Source organism: Lygodium microphyllum, chromosome 13 (assembly GCF_053477565.2).
Source record: "Lygodium microphyllum isolate KBCC chromosome 13, Lygodium_microphyllum_v1.1.10, whole genome shotgun sequence".
Classification (NCBI taxonomy): domain Eukaryota; kingdom Viridiplantae; phylum Streptophyta; class Polypodiopsida; order Schizaeales; family Lygodiaceae; genus Lygodium; species Lygodium microphyllum.
In genome coordinates this window covers 33,636,144-33,663,843 of record NC_141147.1, presented here as the reverse complement: position 1 = coordinate 33,663,843, position 27,700 = coordinate 33,636,144, and the positions used below count along the sequence as shown (strand labels likewise).

At 41.0% G+C, this 27,700-nt stretch overlaps 1 protein-coding gene across 2 annotated transcripts; it reads right to left on the bottom strand.

The window, feature by feature from the left end:
* Window positions 1–23,206: 23,206 nt before the first annotated feature.
* LOC148026492 (expansin-A10-like) lies at window positions 23,207–27,203 on the bottom strand. 2 transcript variants are annotated; one of them, XM_087690932.1, is made up of 4 exons: window positions 27,086–27,203; window positions 26,385–26,580; window positions 25,853–26,177; window positions 23,207–23,748 (listed from the first exon to the last, which is right to left on the bottom strand). In XM_087690932.1, the coding sequence occupies exons 2-4, from the start codon at window positions 26,575–26,577 to the stop codon at window positions 23,445–23,447; spliced, it is 822 nt and encodes a 273-aa protein (XP_087547058.1). In that variant the 5' UTR covers window positions 26,578–26,580; window positions 27,086–27,203; the 3' UTR covers window positions 23,207–23,444. The 2 variants fall into 2 exon arrangements, with proteins under 2 accessions (XP_087547058.1, XP_087547056.1); XM_087690930.1 differs by lacking the exon at window positions 27,086–27,203 and adding an exon at window positions 26,774–27,035.
* Window positions 27,204–27,700: the final 497 nt, after the last annotated feature.

Sequence of the window (27,700 nt, the reverse complement as noted above, 5' to 3'; positions counted from 1 at the left end):
ATATTCCTTTGGCCAATGCTCATATATGTACACTTCATGCACTATGCAAAATAATTGAAAAGCTCATTCATCTTTACATAGGGTTTTCTTAGAATATAAAACCCTTATCAGTTAGAAAAGATATTATAGCAAAGATCCAGCAAGTTTGATTTGCAATTGGTTTGCATGGAGGTAATGTTTCTATTAAATAAGAACTTCAAAATTCCAAGGATGGAAATTTTATCCCCAAAAAATCATCTATTGGTGGCGTGAAGGCTAGAAGGTTGTTAGGCTTTCATGGAAATCTTCATAAGATTAATATGAGCCATCATTCTCCTTCCCTCATCATTCATGATCACAACACCTGTTTTCTTATCCATAGGTATCTATACCTTGGTGGGGTATGTCTAAGATGCATCCTCTCCTACCTATAACTATGCCCCTGGGCATAACCAGGAGACCTATGCACATCTAGCATACCTATGGGGGTGGCATCTCTTAGAGTAGTATCCATAGGGATTCCACCTGTGGACACTACATTGGTGCCTCTACAACACCTAATTGAGCCACCCTCTTTTAAAACTAATAAAAGAGCGACGAGTAGCAATTGAGGGTTGTGGAGTCACAACATTTGCATATCCATAGAACCCCTTAGAACTACCACAACCACCCCCTCCATTATTCAAGCAAGGTGTGCTTGAGCCTCCCTCTGCTACCAATCTAGAGTGTTGACTCTACCTACTAGAGATCAAAGCGTTAGAGTGTACTAAGAAGGACCGTGCAGAACGCCTAGATGATGATTGAGTCAACTCCTAGTTTGCCATATATTCGAAGTGTTCTATCTAATTTGGAGACATACACATGAAGATCTCATGCAGCTTCTCAAAAGGCATCCCTTAACTCATCTTGCTCTTTGGCTATCATCAATAGTAATTTACACAATCAGAAAATGATGTTAGCATAATCAATATACATGTTAAGGTAAATCACGATAATATAACTTTGGAAAAAGGCGCATTTTAAAATACAAAGGCGCACCCTGAAACCTTGTAAAAGAGTGCCAGGCGGTGGAAAATCCGGAAAGCTAAAATAGAAGATAAAGACAAAGGCCAAGGCAAAGAGAAACAGAAGACAAAGGCGCACGAGGAAAAGCGCAAGTCAAACTATTGTAAAAGAGCACAAGCGCATCATGGTTTAATTCAAGGAGCGCCCCGTGCAATTTGTAAATGTAGACGGGCGGTGGAAAGGAAGTTACGAAGATAGAAGGACAATGGGAAAAAGGGCCTAGGCTGCGGCCGGCCATGTAAAAAAGGGGATGAGCGCCCAAAAGAGATTTAAGGTTTTGTATATAAAGTTGAAAAGTGAATGAGAAGCTCATTCTTGTGTGTGGCCAAAAGTAGCTTTCCTCTTCTTCTTCTTCTTCTTGTTCTTGCTTGCTTGAGCTTGTGCTTGAGAGAGGGAGTGTGAGAGTGTGAAGGAGTGAGTGTGTGAGGGTGAGGGACCGTGGGGTGGAGAAGCTCTCCATCTTCTCCTCTGTTCTTCTCTTCTCTTCTCTTCTCTTCTCTTCTCTTCTCTTGCTCGGGGAAATGGAGCTTGGAGCTTGGAGCGGGAGGATCGAGCTTGCTTGAAGCTTGCACTTGGATTGTGGAGCTACCAGAGTGCGCGGGAGAGGAGGTAACTCAAACGGCACGGAGGTAAGCTCACTACACTCGTAGATATGGATGGCGCGTCGGTTATGTGAGAGGTAGCCATTAGTGCTCGGCTTGGAACGCTTGAAACAATAAGCGGTCCGTGGGTCTTGGCGGTTGAGTGAAAACTCCTACATTTTGATTCCGTTGCCGGGACAAACGGATTCAAGCCTTGAGCGCTTGGGCGCTTCGAATCGAGCATTGGAGTAGGATTTTCCCCGAACCAGTGCTTGAGGTAGATAGGTAGGAAGCGAGGGGGTTGAAGATGGTATTCGATCTCCTTAGCAAGTAGGTGTTTTGCTTTCTTGAGATTTATGTTGTGGAATGGAGTAGTGTAGGTATTTACTTTGTGATTTGGATGCATTTAGGATAGGAAAAAAACAAAGAAAAAGAAGCAAACAGTAGGGGTTTCTATTGCTGTATAATAGGCTAAAACAGGGAAATAGGGGCACAGATCCTTGGATTGCCGTTTGATTCGAGCACCACAGTGGTTCTAGGCATGTCTGGCATTCCCTTGTAGTGTCTTGCACCTATCTGGAAGGCGCTGGACAATTCGGTGTAGTAGACGTCAGCCTAGAGGCATCGCGTGCAACTCGCGAGCCGTCGGCCGCGTAGTCAGACTAGCTCGTCCAAGTCCCAGAATCGGACCCATCCAGAATCGGACCAGTCCATAATCGAACGCTCAGACGACCGTCCGATCGGACCAACCTGTCCGACTCGGACACTCAAACACTCAGGCACTCGGACTCGGACCACTCGGACCACTCGGACTCGGACCACTCGGACCACTCAGACTCGGACCACTCGGGCCACTCGGACACTCGAACTCAGACGCTTAGACTCAGACACTCGGACCGAGCCGTTCAAATCCCTGAATCGGACCAGTCCACCCAAAATCGGACTACCCTGTCCGATCCGATTCCCAGAATCGGACGTGACCAAAATCGGACCAAGCTGTCCGAGTTCCAGAATCGGATCTCGAACAAGTCCAGAATCGGACCTTGGACCAGTCCAGAATCGGACTTGGACCAGTCTGAATCGGACCAGTCCAGAATCGGACCACCCTGTCCGATCCGATTCCTAGAATCGGACATAACCAAAATCGGACCACTAAGCCGATCGGACCAACCCAAAATCGGATGCCCGATTTTGATGATCGGACTCCTGAAAATCGGACATCTGAGAATCGGACAGAAAACTGTCAAAATCAGACAAGTATCTAGAACACAAATTTTGATACATCTAAACCCCGAGATTGACCCCAAAGGCTACGTAGAGCTAAAGGCACATCACAGATCCATCAGTGGGCTAAAATTTAAAGCACGTAGTTCAAAATTTGGCTATAAACGGTCCTCCAAATTGTGCATGGCTTTTACCATAACGGCCCTACGGGCCGGGGGGAGTGCCCCCCCGGACCCCCGCAGAGGGGGCTCTACCCCCTCCGCACCTCCCCCAAGTAGGTTGGAGAGAAAACGTGCACTGTGACATGTCCTAAAAATTGGACCCTAGTGTAGTAATGGCTCTACACAAGCATGGATCCTCACTTGTAAAAGAGCAACCAAAAGCCCATACCCGAACAGAGAGAAACAGAGACCCTAGAACCTCAACGGGCCAATCTAGCCATCTAGGGCAAAAAGGCCACACCACAAGAACACATGTACATTGTGTTCAAACTACGTCTAATCGAAGCAGAATGCAACATCATCAAGCTATCAATGCGAGGATGGCTAGACATGACACTCTTGACGAGAGATGTACCTTGAGCAACACTACACAGACAACCCAAGATATTGGTGGAGAATCCACGTCGGGTCATACATGTGGAGACTCAAGGGCATCTGTCAGAAGGCTTAAATTTACAAGCCAAGACCCGAAAGATAAAGACATAGTACCAGCTGCTTATCTTAGGGTCAAACTCACCACGAAAAGAGAGCATACTATTGATGCTCTGATTGATGAAGGAGCAGATTTTAACATCTTGACCTATGAATCATGGATCCTACTAGGCCAACCAGAGCTCACACTGACTAGTGCAACTCTTAACCCTTATGGGGAACACCCACAAGCTCTCATAGGGAATTGCAAAATCCTTGCAACAATTGAAACGAAAAGCTTGCCTATCCTATTTCATGTTCCTCCAAATAGTGCTAGCTGTGGGAAAGAAACCCTCCTAGGAAGACGCCAAGTGTGAGGCTTACTATGTAGCACAAAGGATACACCTGACACTACCAGATGTGAGGATAAGCACGACTTTTAGCAAGGGTGACCTCACCAAACCTCGAGGGAAGGGCAAGGAGCATTCTGACATACCAAGCAAGCCTGGTAATGAGAGCAAGGACTTGTTGGAAAAGTTAATACAAGCACATGTTGAACAACGAGAGCCAGTGAGTGAGGCAATGCCTGAACCAAGAAGGTCAAGAGACAATGCCAAGGACGGGCTTTGGACTTACAAATATCGTAGAAGACCCCAAAAGAAGCCCAAGCCTTATAGACGCAGGCATCGATGGAGGGTCAGCATAACGCCGCGATGGATATCCAAAGCGTTGCTACGTGCTCAAGGGTACTACGCAGGTAACCGATGGATTTGGGTACCAAAATCCCTTGCTAAACCACCTCCATCAGCTGAAGGCCAGAGTGCATCAAAAGCAATGAAGCACAAGAGGAAATCTAAGAGAAACTCTAGGTCTCAAGGCAACAAACTAGACATGATTGTTCGAAAGAAAGAGCCTCAGCCTAGCATGCTTAATAAGAAGATGTCATATGTAGCCATTGAGCATGTGCAAAAATCATTAGTGCCCAAAGAGCCTTTGATTCCCCAAGAGGATAAGGAGCACCAGAGGCACCACGCTACTTGTGAGATGGCTAATTGCTCAACAAAACAAATGGCACAATCATCTAATAGCCTTGAGCAAATCATTTGGCTAGTGCCAAGTCCACCTAAGAGTCCTAGATCTCCTACATCCTCTTCTCCCAAACAGACACAAGAAGCACTACAACAGTTGTCAAGGGCGACTGCTTAATTCCAATCTCTATCTCCATTTAAGCTTCCAACCGTCCAAGAGGTGGGACATGACGCTATCTATAGCTCTCGACCCAAGGATATGCCTGAGCCACCTAATGTGACAAGATCACGATCTACACAGATGAGTGCTGAAAGGCCAACAAAAGACACAACCACTTCTGATCGCCCTAGGGACTTGACACCGCAATCCATTAAGGGTAGCCAGCCCACTAAACTAGCTGCTACTACTTCCAATTAGGGATCACAGCAGTCACAGCCCTTGGCTGTGACAATGCCCCTTGTGGAACATGTCCTTAGTAGTTTACCTGTGGAGGAGGTGTCACAACCAAATCCCTCGACAACTCCAGCACTTTCAAAGTGCCTAAAGCCTAGGCTGGAGGAGTTAAAAAGGGAGGTGGTTGTGCTCTCACAACCTAGCGAGGCTATTCAGCAGGCCACAGCCATGTCCCGTAAGGACACACTAGAGAAAGAGAATACTGAGGCCCAACCAAGCACATCAACGGTTGACCTAGTCCAGGGTCCTGATTCATTGAGAGATGCATCTTCATTGACCAAGAAAAAGAGGAGAAAACATCAAAAACAACAGCAGCTACAGGTGGTTGTGGACCCCAAGAACGTTGAGACCAAGAGGGCTGAAGAGCTGGGGAATAAAGCATCAAGTCCATCCACCAGTGAATCCATTGATGTCTCTCCTAATAGTTGTGAAATCTCAGACACATTCGTGTGCTTTGAGAAAGCAAAGCAGTCGCTACCATCAGTGGCTGCTTGCAACATTCTATCCACTGACAATAGAACTCACATTGACCAATCAAGAGTGGATACAACGTTGTCACAACAGGGTGACAAGGTCATACCAGTCACACCCAAGGAGAACCATGACGCAATAATGAAGCCTCAAGAGAAACAAGGAAACCCCAAGAGCATGAGCAATCCTAGCATTGACCAAGCTTGCTCATCTAGGCCTGAGCCCCCGGCTACACTAAAACCCAGTCAAACTCCTAGAACCTTGCATGAGATGGCAACCGAGCAAGCCCTCGTTGAACATAGAAGTATCGCAGAATGCTTAGCTGAGTTGGATGCTAAGCTTAAGGTGTTCGCACGAGTTTACGTCCTTGCGGACGTGGGCACAATCCCCAAGGAGCAGCTTGGAGATTACTTGCCCTTTCCTGTATCCTGGGAAGAGCAAGAACATCTTAACCAGCACTATGACAGGCTCCTGCATGAACGCATACGACTCATCTCTGACGAGGAAGCCGACGAACTGTGCTTAACTGTCACGTTCAATGATGTGCTCTGCCGACCGAATCTCGTAGACATAGAGCAACTGAAGCGACTGTCAGCAGGCCAGAGTCAATTTGAGTAGCGTTGGTGCGAACACCGCGTTGCAATGGCTGAACTAGGGGCTCAGATCATGACAGTCTCTGAGGAGCGATTGGCCAAATGGCGATCCCAAAGGGACCCAACCTATGTGGCACCAACTTCCCTTCGAGTACTGACTGCCATTCAGGGTACGGACTTGGCTGAACCTAGCCAAGAAAACTCTCTACTTGATAAGGTTCTCACTGAGGAGGAGTTACATGTTGCCAGTAGACTCGGACAAGGGTCCAGGCTGCTTGATGTGGCAAAATATCTATCAGTACTAAGTAAGCTGCCACGAGTGCTGGATGCGTGTGCCACGCTCTAGTACAACCCTGAGTTCTACACTTGGTTCTTATCCTCGTGAAGTGACCTGGATTCATAAATATGTATCTAAATAAACACTGATTTTTGTGTCACCATGAGTAAACAATATCACCTCGTGCAGGGAGAAGAGTTGGGTCAGACAGACTAAGCTCCTCAAGTCCTCCTCTCATCACGCATTTAAAAGTCAAGTGACCATCCCCACCTCCAAGTGAAGGGCATGCAACCCACATTACCACCATAGGAAGCCTTGACCAACAACTTTGATGGTGTAGACAGGGTGTAGTCCCTTCCTATACACCTTCTTCCCTTTTCGGTCTATCCTTTCGAGGATGTGCCCAGTCCCACTCCATGACAACTAGTCCACACAACTTAGCATAAACCAATATCTGCTAATGACTGGAGGCAAAACGAACATCATCATGGGGGCCATCCCTCTACAACAAACATTGCATGCCTCACCCCTCCCCTTCTTGTCATATGCGCTTGATAAACCATGCTAAAATCCCTTCCATGCAAACAGTTGTATCCTGTATCAAGGCCTAACCCTTGGTTCGCACCTTGCAGGTCCCCCTACGGGGAAAACATGGAGAGCCTAGGGCAGCTGGCTTGCAAAGACGCTCTCCTGCCGACAGGAACATGCAGCACACGCCCCCCGTCGGTGCGCTACGTGCCCACCCTCAAACGATATGCAACGAAACGAGGGCCTAAGCAACACCGTCTCGGACGTAGGCTGAAGAATCCCCGGGCCAGGGGAGCAAAAGCTCAAAGCAGCATGCAAGAAGCAGCAACACCAGTTGCGCAAACACCCAACGGATGCTTGGGCACCAGGTGCTCAAAGGCAGAAAGGGCAGCTCAAGACAGGGAATTTGTTCAAAAGCATTTTGGAACGGTGGCGGCCAGGGATTACACCATTCATGTCCCGGCTGACATTTTCCCTGCGCAACCCCATGGGAGCCCCGTACGAGCAGAGCCCCAATCGCTCAACCACCTAGACTCGCCCTGCCTCGTACAAATAGAGTAGCCCCATGTTGTATAAAGTCTTATTAAAAGCTACCTGGCCAGGACTCTTTGTCTTCAAATGGTTAAGTGTTGACATGTTGCCTAATTGTACAAACTTTTCATATCTGCGTTTAATGTATTTCACGTCTTTAGGAAAAGAAAAAGCTAATCAAGCGCAGGTAATAAATATCTAAGTCAATACCATAGAATTCAGATAAGTGATGTCTCCTTGCATTGCATTGGTTTATTATAGTTGCGGCATATACCATGCATGTACTCTCATGAAGTGACAAGTGGATGCAGGATGATACATGTCTTTGTGCAAAAGTGTTCAATGCCCAATCACCACAAGACCATCGACCCCACAAAGAGCTGCGGCAAAGCCACGCTGCCGAAAGCAAAAATCACCCTTGCCAACCGCCCACATCGCATGGCCCAAAGCATATTCATGGGCTACGCTCTCTTTCTGGGTCAAGCTCTATAGTTGGCTCATGGCAGTCGTTATCTCAATTGTACCAACATCGCATGTGTCGCAAGGAGGTTTGCAATATCTCAAGTGTATCTCCCCATGTCAACAACTGCTTCTCTAACAACGAGGCTAGGGCACAATCATCACTGTAATATCCATTTCCTGAGCCTTCGAAGCTTGACATTTTCCAACCCATTGAAAGGCTAATAGCCTCAACATATTGTAATGGTTGTACTCAGGCAAGTCCCAAAAAAAAAAAAGAGAAAAAAAAGAAGAAAAAAGAAAGAAAAAAGCACAAGAAAAAGAAATAAAAAAAAAAGACAGACAGAAAGGAAGAAAGGAAAAAAAAAAAGAGAACGAAAAAATAAGAAGCACCCACGATCACAGCACAACACCTAGGGGTCCTCAAATTAGGTACGTCCAGTGACCTTGGTCGACTGGCTCCGTCCCTAGTCCCCTAGCCCTTTAGCATTACCCATAATTGTTCAGGGCACATCAAGGGCAGGACATACCTGGGGAGTCTGTCTCACCTATGGTTAGACCTGTCACCCTGACCCACTTGCACAATTCTCTCTTGCACTCTGCCTTAGTACCATTGCAATCAGTGGTGATAAGCACCGCACGATTGGCCATGAAAAGTACTTCGTCCTCATCAAGAAGTCCAATAGCTTCCTACTGAAAGTGCGGTGTCCCTGTATTCAATTATGCTACGTCGTGCAGTCACAATGCAAAGGCTGTCTCATATACCTTCATGTGTACTTCTTCTCAACATGGACAACTTTGCTTCATCCACACATTGTTACGAGAAACTAGCCCACGGTCTTCTAACTACGTAATATCTAGTTATGCACAAGCACTTACATAGTATCTGCACCGAAGTATATACACAGTTTGGGTCCTCAAGTGTAGGACAATACTCTCAGCTTGCTTAGAGTTTGACTTGTCTCCCAAACTAATAAGAAGACTAGCACTACCCCCTAGGGAGAGACCACATGAGAGGTTTTCAAATTGCAGGTATTGAAGCCTCCAATGATATTTCAATCACTCTTTAGCGACACCCAACTCTGAATGCTTATCCCTTACCATCCGACAAGCCCACAAAGAATTGTCACGTGCAGAATCCCCAACAAATCTACACTTGGGCTGGCCATCAATGAAATTCCCAACACAGAACAGCCCTACCACCAACTCTAACAATCCTTCCACCTGCCACCTTGGCCACCAACAGGCACCCAAGACCTTTCACACCACCACCAACACTCCTCCACGGAAACCACAGGCGTCCTTGTCACCCACGTCTTCGGTGCATGCTACAGCCTGCTACCTATGATAGTGAGTGCCATGGGACTGGCACTCGTCTAGAAGGGGGGTAATGTTAACCCCAACATGAAGAAAGAAAAAGGAAATAAAAAATACGCAGGTCAAAGGCAGAAAAAAGGTAGCCCGACTGACTGAAGAAAGAAGAGGAGAAAAGTCCAAAAGTGCAAGGGCAACCTTAAAAGTCCAAGTGAAATGCAAAAGGGGAAAGGCGCATTTTAAAATACAAAGACGCACCCTGAAACCTTGTAAAAGAGTGCCAGGCGCTGGGAAATCCGAAAAGCTAAAATAGAAGATAAAGACAAAGGCCAAGGCAAAGAGAAACGGAAGACAAAGGCACACGAGGAAAAGCGCAAGTCAAACTATTGTAAAAGAGCGCAAGCGCATCATGGTTTAATTCAAGGAGCACCCCGTGCAATTTGTAAATGTAGACAGGCGGTGGAAAGGAAGTTAGGAAGATAGAAGGACAATGGGAAAAAGGGCCTAGGCTACGGTCGGCCATGTAAAAAAGGGGATGACCGCCCAAAAGGGATTTAGGGTTTTGTATATAAAGTTGAAAAGTGAATGAGAAGCTCATTCTTGTGTGTTGTGAAAAGTAGCTTTCCTCTTCTTCTTTTTCTTCTTGTTCTTGCTTGCTTGAGCTTGTGCTTGAGAGAGGGAGTGTGAGAGTGTGAGGGAGTGAGTGTGTGAGGGTGAGGGACCCTCGGGTGGAGAATCTCTCCATCTTCTCCTCTGTTCTTCTCTTCTCTTCTCTTCTCTTCTCTTGCTCGCGGCAATGGAGCTTGGAGCTTGGAGCGGGAGGATTGAACTTGCTTGAAGCTTGCACTTGGATCGTGGAGCTATCGGAGTGCGTGGGAGAGGAGGTAACTCGAACGGCACGGAGGTAAGCTCACTACACCCGTAGATATGGATGGCGCATCGGTTATGTGAGAGGTAGCTGTTAATGCTCGGCTTGGAACGCTTGAAACAATAAGCGGTCCGTGGATCTTGGTGGTTGAGTGAAAACTCCCACAGAGATTGGCATCAATAGCTATTTGCCAATATTGTTTGCAAATCATATTATTGTAGTGCTTCATCATATCCTTAACTTTGCTAAGGTCATTCGATGCAATTGACTCATAGTCGTGATCATCTATTGGTCATTCCATTGGCCTAACAATTTGATTAGGCATTGGTTGCTGACTCACAGGTATAATGTTAGGGTTCCATGCTTGGCCTCCAACATTTGGTGGAGCCATTTGACTAGCCATAGGCATAGTTAGACTGGGAGGAGCTGGCAATAAAGGCACATTTTGGACCATGCTTCCTCTCACATTTGGATTAGTCATAGCTATCCCTTTACTTCCATTGCCATTGGTCAATGCCAAATTATTTCCCGAAGCTAGATCCATATTAAGATTGGTTTGAGAGGCATAGGTTGCATGTAGTCGGCGGGATTCTACTTCTTGCACTCATCTAATGGCAGTGTCTACATCTAGCAAAGTGACACTACTCAACTGCACCTGAATGTTGAAATCCAGACCATGCAAAAAAAAAATGCAGTTGGGCAGCTATTGGGATAGGGATAGAGGCTTGCGATTTGTGAAAGACCTCTTTTAACTTCTTAGCATATGCTTGAATATCCTCATGTGGCTCTTGATGTGTCCATTTAGTACACGTAGCCAATATTGACCACCCCTTTCAAGGGAAAACTCCCTTCAAAAGGCTTCAAAAAATAAATCAATAGTGGTTATGGTTTCGGCCTCTAGGCCGTGATACCATATGGTAGCTCTTCCTTTGAGAGTTATGTTAAAGAATATTATTAAATGTCCCTCATCTTGGATACGACAGTTGAACATCAACTTTTGAAACTCTCTAATGTGGACCTCTACATCTTCCTCCACTAACCCATTAAAAATTGGTAGGGAGAAACCTAAGGCTAGAAAATCTACCATTCGAGCAGGTATAGCAATAGGTTGTGCCACCATGGTAGCAACCAGATTCACTACAAGGGTTCAAACAACGGGGACTATAACTTCACTCGAAGTGGAGGGACTGATTGGAGGGGAAGAAGGACTAGAGCTTCCTCCCCCTAATGGATTGTGTGATGAGCTAGGGTTATTAAGACCTTGCCCTAGAAAAGATGTTGGGCCAATCCTTTGCAGAGTATCTTTTGTTTATCTCAGCCCACTGTGTAACTCGTTCATCCCTTTCTTGCTTTTGAAGCTCCGCTTTTGACAGTCTTGTGATTCTACCTCACTAATCTTTGGCATACACTAAAGAGTAGGTCCCAATCGACCAAGGCACAAAAACTGCCACTTGTAGGAAACTCCTGGAAAATGCACCACTATTGAGACCTAAAACGGGCCCGACATTGGCTATAGTCGGGCCTCTAACACTCACAAAGACAACCCCACATGGCCTTGTAGCCAGGAGTGTCCAAGGGACACACTGCCCTAATCACTACTATAGATATCACGTTTGTAGTAGAACATAGTTCAACGATTACCTTTCTTACTCCTCAGAGGGAGATCCCATACATCTTGGTATAATATATCACATAACACAAACATAGGAGGCAACCCCCTACCTGAATGTCGTGGCCTCACTACAGCTCTCCTACACCAAGAGGATTGGTCCCTCGCTGCGGTGCTCTAACATAAAGAACATACAAACCGTCTCCACTCTTATATATTTTGAACGATTCAGGATATTTGATATTTCCTTACCAAGCTTGCCCAAGAAACCGTTCATCCACCCTACAGCTTAGGTTTCCTTACACACTCCATGTAGGTCAATGTTTGGAAAGTAATTGCAATGCATCCAAGTTTGATACCATGTTACGCTCAATGCAAGTGTGGATGACCATTGTGCTAAAGCATTTTATCATTAGAAATTAGCTAGGTGAAGTGTAAAAACAACCCTTCAATGATTTTCCAACTAATCGTACATGTGGCATTGCTAGAGACTAGCACTGAGTTTCTTCATGCTACTAGTTTCCTTAACTCAAATGATAGTCCGTCGTATATTTTATGCATAGATGAATAGATCAAGATTGGAATCATTTTTAGCAACTAACCACTTTCACAATCCCTCTTTTCCCCACCATTTAGGTTTTGCATTTGTTGGGTAGGTGTAGGGTTCATTTTTATGTAAATTTTCATATAAAAATCGATTAAAAAATACTCTAACATAGAAAGAAGGCTTGATTGAGGCTTGATCCTCATGCTCCAGCCTTGTTATACATTCACAAACATAAAATGTAAATCTTTCTAAAATTTTAGGCACAAAAACCAAATGTTTCCTTATTTTTTTCTTTTTTTAATTTATTTATTCATAAAAATATGATATTTTAAAATTATGAGTTCTTACTAATCAAGGACACTCAACATCATTTTCATAACAATTTCTATCCCATATGACCCCAAAACACTCAACGAAAACCCCAAATTCCATGATTTTTATAAAAACCGCAACTTGTGGGTTTTTCGTCTTTTGCGAGAAATTATCATATCATTGTATTTTTTGGTTTTCTTTCACATTTTAGAGAGAATGCAACATGGAAAACCAAGAATAATCTAAATCAAGCACTTTCTTCAACCATTTTCCATAAAACAAAAGAACCGCTCACTTACGCATAGAAACCTGTGGGTTTGAGGCTCTTATGTCGTGGTTGGGAGGCCGGGATGCTTATTCTTTGCCGTTGACGTACTCTCTTACCCTGTTTGACGATCTCTACCACTCTAGCATCATCATTAGCTTCGAATTATTCATCACACCCCTCCCACTTCTCTCTTGAATTGATGCATATGAAGAACAACAAAGACAAGAGAGGAGAGACAAAGACTAAAAAATCAGATTTCTCATTTCTCCATGAAATTGGGCAAGATTACAACCATCTTCTTCCTCTGTATGTATAGATCAACAATCTCTCTCTCTCTAGAAGATCCTGAATTGAAGTGGCACAGATTAGATTTGGAGAGGGTGCAAAAAAATTTGCACCTCCCCAGTCTCGTCAGTTTTTTTTTGGGTTTTTTGCTTAAACTCTTTTAATTAAAGCCTAAGGTTGAAATAGTTGGTTCATGTCTTTTGTGTTCACAGTTCCTAACAAGTGGATATTTTGGTTTTGAGGGGGCAAACGGACTCCGATTCGAGATCCATCTAGACAAGTGGTTTCGCAACATCGAAATCCATCATCTTGGCCTCCGTCACGCACTTTTCAACTCCTGAATCCAGTAGTTTCTTTATAACACCAAACCTTGCGGGGATTAAATGGAGGGTCAAATGACCTCCTATCGATGAACCGAGAATTGCGTTGGATTCTTGACATCAAAATGCATCTAGGAAAACTCCAGCTTGGCCATCTGCCACTATTTGATTTTTCATGAAAATTTTGTCGTTTACACTTCTCGGGCACTTCTGCTCCAAAAAAGGCCTCAAATGCTTCAAGCACGGCTCCTAAAATCTAGCTCTCAAGGGGCCTAAAAGATTTGCTAAGGAAATATCTACTCTCCAAGTGGCCTTTTATGTTAACCGCATACATTCAGAGGTGTCATTGTTGATACGAAGTGGTGGCTACACCCCGTGAATTGACTATCATTCATATCTTCTAGGATGGCCATGCAAAAAGAAGATAGGAGCAAACCCTCATCATTAGATGGGCCATCACACAACTATCAATACCTTCATTTAGATAAAAAAAGAGTGATGGGAGTTAGAGTTCTTCCGTTATGGGCTTGTTTGAGAAAAATCCTAAGAACCTAAGATAATTACATGCGGTAATAAAGGCGGGGTCAAGGCAAGATGAGAATTGGTCGAGGAAGTTCGTGATGGATGGGGGAATGTACCGCTCATTGAAGATTGGACACTCCTCTCTGGGATTTTTGCATTCACATTGTAGATCCTTGGGAAGTCATACCTGCCATACATTTTTGGGTTGTAATCTACTCCTATTCTCCGTGTATATGGCATGTAGGTAGGGTCATTGCACTCATCTAGTATGGCGCCATAGAAGGCCATCCAAGCATCAAGGTTGGTGCCCTAGACGCGTCAACGCCATTGTGGTTGGGCTTCGTATCCACCACTGACAGTCTTCGAAATCTCCCAAACCTTGTCTTGCCAATAATCTGCAGGTTCTCTTTGCCACCTTCTGGGGTGTATTCTTCTCTCCTCTATCCACCTATTCCCTAGCCATTGCATGAGTCTAAGCACTTGCTCCACCACCCTTAAAGATATAACTCTATCTAGAGAACAAGGATAATGGAAAGAGAACTCAAAGGGTCGACATTGATTTTCCCATTTCTCCCGAACAGCTAGTTTCTGGGCCCAATTTATAGGGTGGCATTCCTCTCTTTGTGGGATCTGGACCTCAGGAACTTGTTGTGACCTTGCTTGCTCCTCTCTCTCTGTCTGTGCTTTCTTTCCACAACCCTTTCAGGGGCAGCTTCGTCCCCTTACTCTTCCATGTGTGCTTGCACTTGCTGTGCTAGGCTTGGCACTTGTGATTCTTCTTCTTCATCTTGGCCTTAGCCCTTCTTCTCTTGGCGGTTCTGTTGGGGTTGCAATAGGTGGTTGAGCTGGCTATTTTGGCTCTCTAAACCCTAACTCCTCTAGCTCCTTTATTAAGGGCCCAGCCTGCCTTAGGGATTGTCATTGTTGTTTCGTGCTTAGGTTGGTGCTCTCTTTTAGTATTCTTTCGTGAAGATTGTATCTCATGGCTTGTCTTCTAAGTTCTAGCTTCCTCCACATCCCTTCCATGGTATCTTTACCTTCGGCTTGAGTCACATGCAAAAACTGTGTTCAAGAAGACTCGCTGTTGGACTAGAAGACTTACTTCTATTGCTTTTCTGCCCTTTCTTCCACCATGATTCTCTTGGTTTTTGTTAGGGCAAGGCATTTGTGTAGGTCCCCGACACTCCAAGGTTCCTCTCTTCCCACGCCTCTGCCTTCTTCTCCATCTTGCCTTGACTCGGTTGCAACACTTGTGATAGTGTTGGACCATTTCTTCTTGTTCTTTCCATATTGACAACAATTTTTTCTTGTCTTGTTTATGGTGATTCAGCTCTTCTTGTAGTCTTTTTTGCTCTTCGAGAGTCTTGAGGAGTCGGTTCTCTGCCTCTAGTAGCATTTTAGATCACTCCTTGTTCTTTTGGGTCTTAACCTCTTGTAGCACCTTCATTAATTGTTCTTTTTGTCTCCTCTCCTTCTAGAATTCTATATGGGCTTGTGCTTTTACCCTCTTCATCTCCTCTTCTAGGTTCTTTAATTGTTCGAATTTCTCCTCCATATCCTTTTGCCCTTGTGTGAGGCTTGAGAAGTTCGTTTCTAGCTCCATTTCTCCCTCTATCTTTTTCACTTGTAGCCCTTTTGCACTTGCTTCTTCCTTCTCTGCCTATTTCTTGAGTTGGCAAATCTTGGATTACAATTGAGCCTTTAAGATCTCTTAGAAGATGAAAGCATTGAACAAGGATTGAAAATAGGTTGGTAGGATGTCAAGGATATTGTATCTATGCTTGTCAAGAGATAGAAGAAGAGCTAGGATGCATGTTGGGCTTGTACCTTTAGCATCAAGTAAGATCACTAAGCATGGAGATAAGAAGTAAGTTTCTATAGGTGCTCTCGTAAAAGATGATGTGATGGATGAATTGGTTAAGGGTAAGCATGATTTGCAACTAGAGCTTGCAAAGTTGGAAGAATAGGGACTGTCTACAAGACCAAGGGCTCAAATTCAAGAAAACTTTGCATAGAGATTTATGTGGTGTGATAGTAGCAAGCTTGAGTGCAAATATTATGAGATATACAAAGATGCATTAGACAAGAATTTGATTTTCTTTAAGAATGGAACCCAAATTGAATGACATGTCTATGCAAGACAAGATAGGATGGAACCTAGATGGAAAGATCCATTTGTCTAAGGCTAGATTACCACACTCAGTCCAAAATTTGAAAAGGGTGGAATTAAAAAATTAGTTTATGACATGGCTATTTACAAATACATATGCTGTAATTGAAGATGCTACCTTTGGTTTATAGATTCAAAAATTTCTTAACACTAGTCTTTGTAACAAAAAAGCCATTTTTGTGGCACTTTGGACCCTCTACAAAAAATTCCATTTCTCATCAACTAGAGAGACAAAGGGGAAATTGTTTTAGGGAAATATAATCAACACAAGATAGTAGTTGAAAAAGAATAGAAAGGATCAAAATAAGCTAGGAAGTGTATATTTTTATGGTCATATTTAAGACTAATTTTATAGAAAATTCTAATCAAAACCATCTTAGAAATTTTTTATCAGGCTAAATCTTTAATGAAAAATACTTTGATATATATAGTATGTGTTCACATTAAGAGATTTACCGTTAGATAAAAAATTTCAACTTTTTAAAGAGCTCCAAATAGCAATGCTGAGTATTGTTTTGATCAATTTTCATGTATTTTAGAGAATCCACTTTTTGTAGAAAATATATTTCCACTTAAAACTTGTTTAAAATATTTTACACTACTATCTTACAATTTTGGAAAGTTCCCATCCAATTTTGGTATCATATGTACATGTTATTTCAAATATAATGAAATAGGACCCGAACCACTAAAGTGACTCGTAGCCATTTTTGTGGCAAATTATAGGACTAGAGTTAATTATATATATATGTTTGGCAAGAAGGAAAAAATATAGACATATGCTATGCATATAAAGAAAATGGAAAATTTCCTAGAGAAGAATTAAATGAGTTAGGAAAGAGTATTCGAGAAAAGACAAGTTGGGATGCTCCACTTGATTATTTTTCTATTTATGCATATCTTGCCAAGCCTCAAAACATAGTGATTATTGTGGAAGAAAAGAGAAAGAGAGATGATGAAAATCTAGGTGCATTAAAGAGGGCAACTAAGGGTATTGATAAATTTGACTCTAATCAGTCTCCATCTCCTATCAAGCCTTCATGTGTGCGCATGCTATGGATGATCTTTCTAAAGAGAAGTCATAGAACACAATAAACCAAAGGAAAAAAAACTAGGCTATAAAATGCATTTGATATAGAAACTAACACCACTGACTTGAAAAATATCATAGAAGAATGCATTGGCAAGAGAGTGTTTCATGAAGAAATCATTGATATCATGAAGAGAAAATGGTAGTTTGTCACAAATTTGACACATGCTATGGTTCAAGGAGAAAAAGAGCCAAGATTGGAAGGTATTCACGAGGTGCATGATGATGATAAAGGTGATGAAACTATTGATGTTGAAAATGTAATTGCTTCTGGTAAAATATGTGCTATTAAAGCTGAAAATATTGTGATTTACAGCCATACATAAAAGGACTATGAAAAATGCATTATAATGATGAAGACTATAGGTATTATATCTAGAAGCCATTATATATGAAATCATTGAGCTAGAGTGACCATTGGGATGATTGTGGAAGTTGCATATCTTTAAATACCTTGCATTACTCTAATTGATCATGAATTTGAAATTAGCATTATCATCAAAAGTCTATAGTGGATGTAGATCATGGATGAGGATGTGGGATGCTAACAATGCTCATAGGGATTTGTGTGTAGATTTTTCCAATGTAAATGTGACTATTATGGAGAAAAAGGTGTGAGATGATGATGAATCAAAATATGCAAGGATTAGAAGTGGTGATGGTAAACAAATTATACAATCTCTTACTATTTCTGTGAGCCCTGTAAGAAATCATGATACAGTGAGGAGAGATTATCCTTTGGGATATAATGTGGAAGAGTTTAGATATTCTCGTAAACTAAGTTTTTAGTAGGTACAATTGCAAAGACAAACTACAATTGTGTAAGATGGAAAAATATCTCACCTCATATAGTAGGTACAAACATTGTGTATAGGGTCTATTGGATTTTAGTAGAAAGTTCTCTATGTTTTCAAAGGGTTGAAACTATGAATAGGTTTTCAAAACAATATGTTTTTAGGGCACAAAAAGACATGAAAGAACATGGATTGTTGGAAGTTATACTGAAATTTGGGCTAAAATAAAAAGTAACATGGTATAAGTATGTTCCTTGGATACATCCTAGGTGATAACAAAGTTTGTAAAGTAAAAATATATATGCTCAAATGGCAAGGTTGAATAGGGGTTGATACATAGTAAGATAAGATTGTGGATAAAAAGGTCAAACAATTGCAATATCATCACCTCCAAATAGTGAGATGATTGATTTAGCTTCTCACTAGCCAAGGATTGGACATTAGTTTACTACAGAATCTCTCAAGAAGTTGAAAATTGGATTTACTAAATTTCTTTTACTTGCAGAGAAGCAAAGTTTTTTGGACATGTTCTCTAGGAATGGAATATATTTTGCATATTTTAGCCACATGATATTTGCTGTGTGGATCCATAAGTTCACCTATGGTCATTTTCACTATTTTGCATGTACCATGGAACTTGTGGCCAATTCTAGTTCCAAAGGCTCATTCACCTAAGCTGATTGATTTATTGACTAAAAAGATTAAGATAGTAGTTTGAATACTTTTTCATCTACTTACTTAAATAGGTGGTTTACATTGTCTAATAAAAATAAAACATTGACATTCATTTAGGATATGGAACTGGTTATGAAAGTGACAATTACAAATATAGGAGTAGATCCTATTATGGAGGACTTTGTAGAGGCTTTTTCTAGGAGAGATATATACTCATTAGGTGATTTATACTCTAGCAATGATTAGTTCCACTTGGAAATTGAAAGCATGCATCTCACTACTATGAAGGATTAGTGCATATTTAGCCCTTGGTATAAAAAGCCTTTATCTTTACCAAGTTTACAACCAAGAAATAGTCTCATAAAAGAGTCCCATACAAAATGTGAAGAAAATCATTTTGCACTACATAGAATTTGACCACATACAACATCTACCATAGGGAGCAACAAATTTTGTATGATGAATTCAATGAATAAAATATTGTGGGATTCCATATCACCTTGTATATGCATTTTCTAGATCACGTGCCAATAAAAAAAGTGCACAGAAGAGGATCTCTATAAAGAATTGAATGAGCAAGGATATAGGAAGTTTGCTGTAGAACACATTGTTAGTTGTCAAAAGATCTAGACTAGATGATCTTACTCTTTTAGGGCAAAAGTTCATTTTTGGGGTATATGAGGTTTTGATTGTGGGATATATGTGTGGTTCATATGTCAAAAGGCCATCTCTAGCAAAAGTGGATGTTATTGTGATAGGCTAGAAGAGACTTGCTCAACTAAAGAGATTGTTTAGGAATTGCATCTATCCTAAAGAAAGCTCATTATGTAAGAGGAAGGTCCATTAGTATCACTCTTGATACAAGCCCTTTAGGCATTGTTGGACTATTCAGTAGGATGGCGATGAGGGAAATAGGTATGCAACTAGATTTGAGGATAAAGTGCTAAATGAGAGATAAAGAAGGTATCCATAGATTAAAAGAGATTTGTGGAGAGTGGTTACAACTTTGAAATATGATAGATAGTATTTTATTAGAGAACCAATTGTTGTGGAAATAGATTGTTTACCTCTTCTCAGGATGATTTCTAGTTGTTCCACTAATAACATTGGTGTGTGTGATAATAGATTACCTATATTAAATCCATGAATCTCAAATTTCAACATGTAGTAGGAAATAACAACCGATTGCTTGATATGTTCTCTAGAACAAGGTATGAAGATGAAGAGGATATGATGACATATGATCAAGAGGTTGAAATTGTAGGGGCAACACTTGCTCAAGAATGTTTTGACTCTTCTATAGAAACATTTTCAAATGATTTATATGATAAAGAATGGTTACTAATTGGGCAATATTTGAGTATCTTAAAAAGAAGAGAAGGATGGTTAGATGATGAGTTTAAGAGGATTAGAAGAAAGGCATATGGTAATTTTTTGAAGAACAAATTTCTTTGAAAGCACCCAAAGCATAAAAGGGATACTCCATTGCATGTAGTATGTGACATGGATACTCACCTATAGGTTATAAGTGAATTTCATGAGAGTCTATTGGCTATCACACAGGAGTTTGGGCTACATTTGAAAATACAAAGAGAGATACTGGTGGAAAGCCATGCACATGGATGTATTATAGTTTGTTGAGGCTTGCAATACATGTTAGATGTATTCTCCTATGAGACACCGTGACGGTTTGCATCCTACTTACCCTCTCTCTATGCATTACAAGTGGGTCGTGGATCTAGTGATCATGTCTATGAGATTATGGTAGATGATATATATTGTGCTTGCACAAGAGGGCCTCACAAATGAAGTTGAAGGCCAACCTCTGAGGACAAAAGCTACTAGTGTCGTATGCAAGTTCTTATTGCAGGATGAGATATGCCATTATGGATGCGTGGGTAGAATCATAGCTAACAAAGGAACATTGGCATATAATCTTGAAGGAAATGGAAAGAGTGAAAGGGTTCACCCATCCATTATCAAGGAGTTAGAGCAAAGGTATGTAGAGGAGTGAGACAAGAATGGCCATTGTTAATTTCATATGCATTATAGGCTGAGCATGACTGCTCATAGTGCTATGATAGCATATATGCTAGCAGAGTTGATGCATCAACAAAAGCTAATCATGCTAATAGAGGAGGTGGCTGCCACATGGAATGTACTATCATGAGAAGAAGGGATGCATAGGGAAGAGTTGCTAGCTCTAAGGATTTGTTAGTTGGAGAGAATACTTGAGGATATAGAGCTTGCAATTAAAACAATGGAAGGAAGCCAAGCTATGAAACAACGATAGGTTTAATAAGAAGCATAGACTTCAATTAAGAGCTATAGAGGAAGAAGATTGGATACTTGTGTATGACAACAATTTGGATAACTAGCATAGTACCATCAAGAAGATTCCTAAGAGATGGTTTGGTCCTTACATTATAAGGGTCCCATATGATAATGCTACATGTTCCATTTGTTAGCTTGATGGGATAGGGTTGAAGATACCCATAGCTGGAAAAGGATCAAACTATTCAAGAGAAGAGAATCTATCACTTATAAAGAGGAAGAGCATAACACTAGAACTGCTTAAGACACCATAGAAGAAGAGTTGACGAAGATAATGAAGATGAAGCTAATGATCTTGATAATTATGAAGACTAAGATATGTAGCACATGCCAAAGGATGTGTAGGTTTAGAGGGGGTGGATATCATGTGTTTCTACATCCAATAGTTCCAAACTCTAGAGAAGTCAAATAGTGACACTATTTAAGCTATGTGCCTATGAGATTGATCTACTTGTGTTCATGTTGGATTTACACTATTTGTGACCATTCGTCATGAAAAGCAAGTTGATTGTATACCTCTCATAGATTTCAAAGTGTAAAGGATCTTCCATGGTCCGGTGAGTGCAAACAAAATTAAAGACCTAAGACCAACTTGAGTTGGGTTTTATAGTATGAAATTCTTACAACTTAGCCTAATTCCACTTTTTTCATTGCCAATTGCAAGTGCATTCAAGTAGCTTACTGCTTGAGAGAATAGTAGGAAAAAAGCTAGAGTTGCATGTTGAGATCAAGTAGAAAGTAAGAGGAAAGATTGAAGAAGAACAAGATGAAGCTTTTTATGTGTGCCAAATGATTGATCTAGGATCTTTGTGACTACTATTGCTATTACTTGTCTCGAACAGAGGGATTTTGAGAATTGCTTTGGGTTTTCCTAATCTACTATCGTACTAGGTTAAAATATTGAATCTTTGGGATGAAATAAGGATATTTCCAAAGCTTCAAAATATGACATCATAAATATGTGTGGACTACATAGGTACCAGGCTATTCTAATACATGTATGGGCCTATTTTTGAGCCTAAGACATAGTGGGTTAATATCATGTATGCCAAACTCTAAAGCATATGGGCTGATTCAAATTATTAGGTTTTTACTAAGACATAGCCTCAAGTTTATAGTATTCATGTGGATATATATGTTGTTGAAGGATTGAGAATAAGCTCTTACGTAATAAATATATTATGCAGTTGGGTTTTCTCTATCTATTGGATTTTTGTTGCTTCCTATATTCTACTTCTATATGTTTTCTTTTCTTTGTGATATGAACTCTTCTTATCCAAGTCTTTGTGTCTTTTAACTATACATGATAAATACTTCAATAGCATGCTTAATACAAGTAAGAATTGCAGAGACTAAATGCAATCTGAATTTGTGTTTGAATTTGCACTTAATGTCCTATGAAAATTTCAATCGAAGGCATTTAAAATTGTGCTTGTTATTTGAAAAGCACATGTAAGTTAGAAGTGGGTTCCTTTACTTGTGCCTAAGCTTGGCTATAGATTTATGTGCGAATTATTTTTTTAGCTTTTGATAAAATCCATCTTATATGGTTTTCTACAAGTTCAATCCCTTGTAGAAGTATTGCACAAACAACCTTATAGGTATATATATAAATATATATTTACATACCTACATCTATACTATACATATGTACACAAATGTATAGGTTTACACATAGGCTCCACATTGATCTGTGTATACATGTTCACATACACACCATTGTACATAAATACATGAACAATGTGCAAATCTATATGAGAGTTTATATAGCCTTTTGTAATCACACTTCAAAAATTTCTTATGGAGCTTCAAGTTCCTTCTTTTCTAGTTATTAGATTTTCTCCTTTTTCAAGGTACTAGATGTACATTTACATTCAATTGTTTTACTTATCTACATGGAGTGACACATCCAAGGTTTCTAACTATTTTAGATAAGAAAAAGTGGATGTGTTATCAAGTAAATATTTCTTATCTAACTATTTTAGATAAGAAAGATTGGTCAATTGAATGCTTTTTATAACAAAAAGGAGTCTTACATCTAAGGTACATCTTTTGATGTGAGAAGAGCTATTATAGTTTGTATGAATGTTTATAACATCAAAACTCATAAAATACACGTTGGAACTTATCTTTAAATAACATTGTACATGGTTGAGCCTATAAAGTGGCAGCCTTTCAAACATAAAGATGTGATATTGAGCTTTCACTTACCATCACAAGTAGCTTTTGCATAATGACAAATGAATTGAGTTAACCTTATGCAATTGAAATTAAGTTGCAAAATATGGTACTTTTTTCATATAAATACATTTCTCTTATTTTGTTTATACAATCAAAGGAGAGATGCACATGTAATATCATGCACATTCATTACACTTTTCCATGATGGCTATATGCATATTGAATCATAATAGGTGATAGGAGTGGGTGGCCTTAAATTCTAGGTGTCACCCAATTCATTGGCTTTCTATTCTTAGGACAAGTAGTAATTTGTTCTTATGATCACAATTGTGGTTAGAATTGTTCCCCACTAAAGGTTTGACCAAATTGCCAATTGGATGGTGCCACATTGTAGGATGTAAGCATCTTGCCATCACTTGTTGTGACACGAAAGGAGAGGGATTCACCAACCAAGTTCATATTATTTTGCCAGTTTTGTCCCCAATTCCTTTGCATGGGTTGCCATCTAGTGTTGGATCCTTTTATCCATACCAAGTGTATAGCACCTGCCCCTCCCACATTGGTTACTAAGACTAGATTGAAATATGGATGGCCATTAATTGTAAAGTGAATACCACCCTTTTTTGTACATGCTATCCTGCACACACAATGAATATTAGTGTGGGATCATCATTTTGCTTTACTTTGACATGTGATAAGTATACATTACACCTTAATATGGGATAGATTACATTGGTATTTGGAACATAATGTACACCACTTAGAGATACATCTATTTTATGGATAACTATATTTCCTTTTTCTAATTTGAAGAGAATAAGATGTCTCAATATGTACACTCAAATGTGCCAAAACAACTTGGCAATACAAAAAATAGTGTAAGTAAGCTAGTATTTGTTTCTCATGCTCAATAAGCACAATTAAGCTTTTGATTAACAACTTTGAAGCTTAAGACTTTGGTTCTTAGTCTCCAAAGAATAGATAGGGCCTCGCTCTTAATAATGAAAATCAAATTTTAAGAGAAATGGGGTATGATGGCAATCCAATGGAAACGTTTATATAATGTACATTTAGTGCACATGGGATGTACTTGTAGAGTTGACGTTTGTTTCTTTCTCAAGTCCCTTAAGTATTGGGAGTACCATATCAAAGTGTACAAATGCACAACATGCTTGTGCAGAAAAATTATTGGTGTAGCATCACAAAGCTCGCAAATAACCTTTGAGTGTAATGGATGAAACTTATAGATCAATGCTACACTTTTTCAAGACATAGAGATAAGAAACCCTAAAAGTAAGACAAAGGGTGTACACCAGCACAATCACAAAGCAAAGCAGCATGTAGCAATACAATTTAAGAATATTTAGGGAATCCAAGTTTGAAGCAAGATATTATCAAGCATGCGTAGATGTACAAAGTCATATAGATGTTGTCCAAAGACCAGAAACGAAGCCATGTATTAAATAAAAAGTACTGCCCTTTAGAGATTTTAGAAGTGCCAAAACTTAAGTTGCTTCTTTACTTAGCATTGGTTAACAGTTAACTTCTAGCCATGATAATTGTGTTTGTAGAAAACAACTCCGAGTAGTTGTTCAAAACTATCTTGTTTTTATCCACAACGGGAGGTGCTTATAAGTAGATTCTACCTTGGAAGGATACCCAATATATGAATTTTCTAATCAATGTTTTAAACATACGAGGTCATGAAACAAAGACTTTTTACTACACCTAGTTTTGAGAAGCATTTACAAAGTTGTCTCTGAGCTTTGAATTCTACATACCTTTGTATCAGCTTCTTTGTAGTAGAAGTAACCCTTTCCAAAGTAGGAATACAATTCATCATAGATTTATGTACCCTTCCATAAGTCCCTTTGTATTGGAAGTAGCCCTTTTAGGTATGTATTGAGATTGCTTCTTCTATGTATTGACATTAAGGCTAACTCAATTTTATATTTTTAAAATCTATGTGTATGTATGTAGTCATCTTAATGTCACTTTCTTAGACTCTATAATGAAAGTGAAATGAAGCATCATGGATAATGGGAGGTTCTTCTAATCTCAGTCCAATTTCGCTAAAGCCCAACCCATGTTAGTGTCTTCTTCAATAGATTACAAAGCTAAGCCTTTTCCAACATGCACATGGACAACCAAGACATTTAGTCATATTTGTTATTTAATTGGATAGCCTTCTCTTTGTAGAGTTGTTGTCTTTTTTGTTAAATTCTCTAATCATTTGGAAAAGTTAATTAGTCCATTTTTGGAGACATGTTGGAGATGGACAAAGAGATGTTATTGAGTGGACTGGCAAAGGTGAAGCATGGTTAAGTTCTTAAGAAGGCCATTAGCATTCATACAATGATTAATAAGGGTATTTGGATAGTTGTCTCTTGTGTGTGTGTGAATATCCAAGTTTTAAACAAAGATGGACTCAACTTGAGAATTTAGAAACTCTTACTAACCCCACACGCACACATACACACTTGAGAATTTAGTAACTTTTACTAACCACGCACATACATATACATACATATACGCATACAGTGTCTGCGATTGAACACGCTTGATTATACACACACATACATTATGCATACATACATACATACATATACGCATACAGTGTGTGCGCTTGAACACGCTTGGTTATACTTGGAGAGAGTGTTGCGTGGGTTGAAAAGGGAAAACACCCCTTGACGGGTAGAGAGAGCGTGAGAGAGAGGGGGGGGGGGGATGAGCAAGTTTACCTTCTGTAGATGATGGGGACGATTCCAGCCTTGTAGAGGGCGATGCGCTGGAAGACGGGCTGAGCCATGTCGAAGTGGGGGAGAGGAGGGTTGCACCAGCCGCCATTGTTGTTGGGAAGGGCGTAGTTGGGCGGGCAGAAGTTGGTGGCGGAGATGACGACGGCTGGGGCGCCCGGCAGGCACCAGCGCGGGTCACGGGCGCGGTCGCAGCGCACCTCGAAGCACGCCCCGCACGCCATTCCCCCTTCGAACAGCGCCGCGCTCAGGGCCGCCGTCGCTGTCCCATACCCGCTGCTATACAGGTTCCCGTAGCCGCACGCCCCACCTAGTCAATCATCATATGTATACATATTGCACAATCACACAGTACACGTATTGTACCGTATGTATGTACATACCATATTCTCTTAGTAACAGCCCAATTATCTATATCATACATCACGACATTGCAATTCCAACGAGCGATCCAGCTATATAATATCATCAGCTCATTCGCCTCCATTGTGATCATATGAATACTAGTCCAACCTACCCATCGTGCCTGACGCATCGCTTCCCCCATAGAACGTCGCATGCCCGCTGCTCCAAGCAGCTGCGCCCACCGCCGCACTTGCTTCAGACTCCAGACGTTGAGACATCATCATTATCATCCCACTGTACATTATTAACCTCAGTACACTCACCAGCTGCGCCGCCGTCCACAATGATGACGCCATATTGATCATTAGCTGCAAATGATAGTCAGCCATGTCAGGAGCAAGCTTATTAGTACGTCGACTAATGAGCTAGTAGACTTCAATTGCTACGATACAGAGTAAGGAGAAAGACTGTATCGCTGTAACATAATTAGCACCAGCCTCTGTAAAACACTAATTTTCAATTGCTCGCATATCATGGAACTAGCTAGGAGAAAGATTATACCATAAGATATTAAGCACCAGCCGCAGTAAGATATTAATAAGGCCCCTTACATATTACGCTAACTAATGAGCCAGTAGTTTCAATTTCTGCGATATAGCAACTGGCAGAAAGACTATTGCTGTAACACAATTAGCAACGCTAAGTTTCAATAGCTCGGATAAAAGCACTAGGAGAAAGATTATGCTGTAAGATTATAAGCACCGGGCCGCCACCGTAATCAGATAATTAGTTTCAATTGCTCTAGCAGGGAGGTTATGGCTTAAGCTAATTGCCTAATGGCTGACTGCAGATAGAGTAAAAAGAGATCAATACCAGAAGCTCCACCTCGACACCTGCAGATAAGGACTCAGGGCGGTGGTTATGGGACACAAACGACCGTGTGTGGAGGGGGACTTATAATATAAGAAAAGGCGGGGGCCGGGACTGCAGCCTGCAAAAGTCTGATGGGTGAGTTAGTGATGAGTGCAGCTAGCACGGTAGCATGGCAGCACGGCATGCACCCCCGGTCCCCTCTTCTTTTCTTCCTCTCTTTGTGCTTTGTTAGGACGCCTGTCTGGCCAGTGAAAGGTTCACCGTTCCGTAGCATATCGTATAGGCCTACGGCACGTCCACATTAGGCTATGTACTATGCTATCGACGCGCAACCTTGTTACCGCGCCACTCCTTGAAAAAATGCTTCTCTCCCAAGTGGTAAAATAAACCCTTCTAATAAAAACTCTTAAGAGATAATACCATTTCTATATTACAAGGTAGTATTCATTGTAAAACTTTCAAATTTTGAAGATTTCCTCAGCTCTAGGTAGTATTCATTGTAAAACTTTCAAATTTTGAAGATTTCCTCAGCTCTCAAATTTAGTTCTAGCGGTGACTTTCAAGATTTAAAGATGGGATTATCGTAAACCTAGGTTTTATTAAAGCATCGATTGA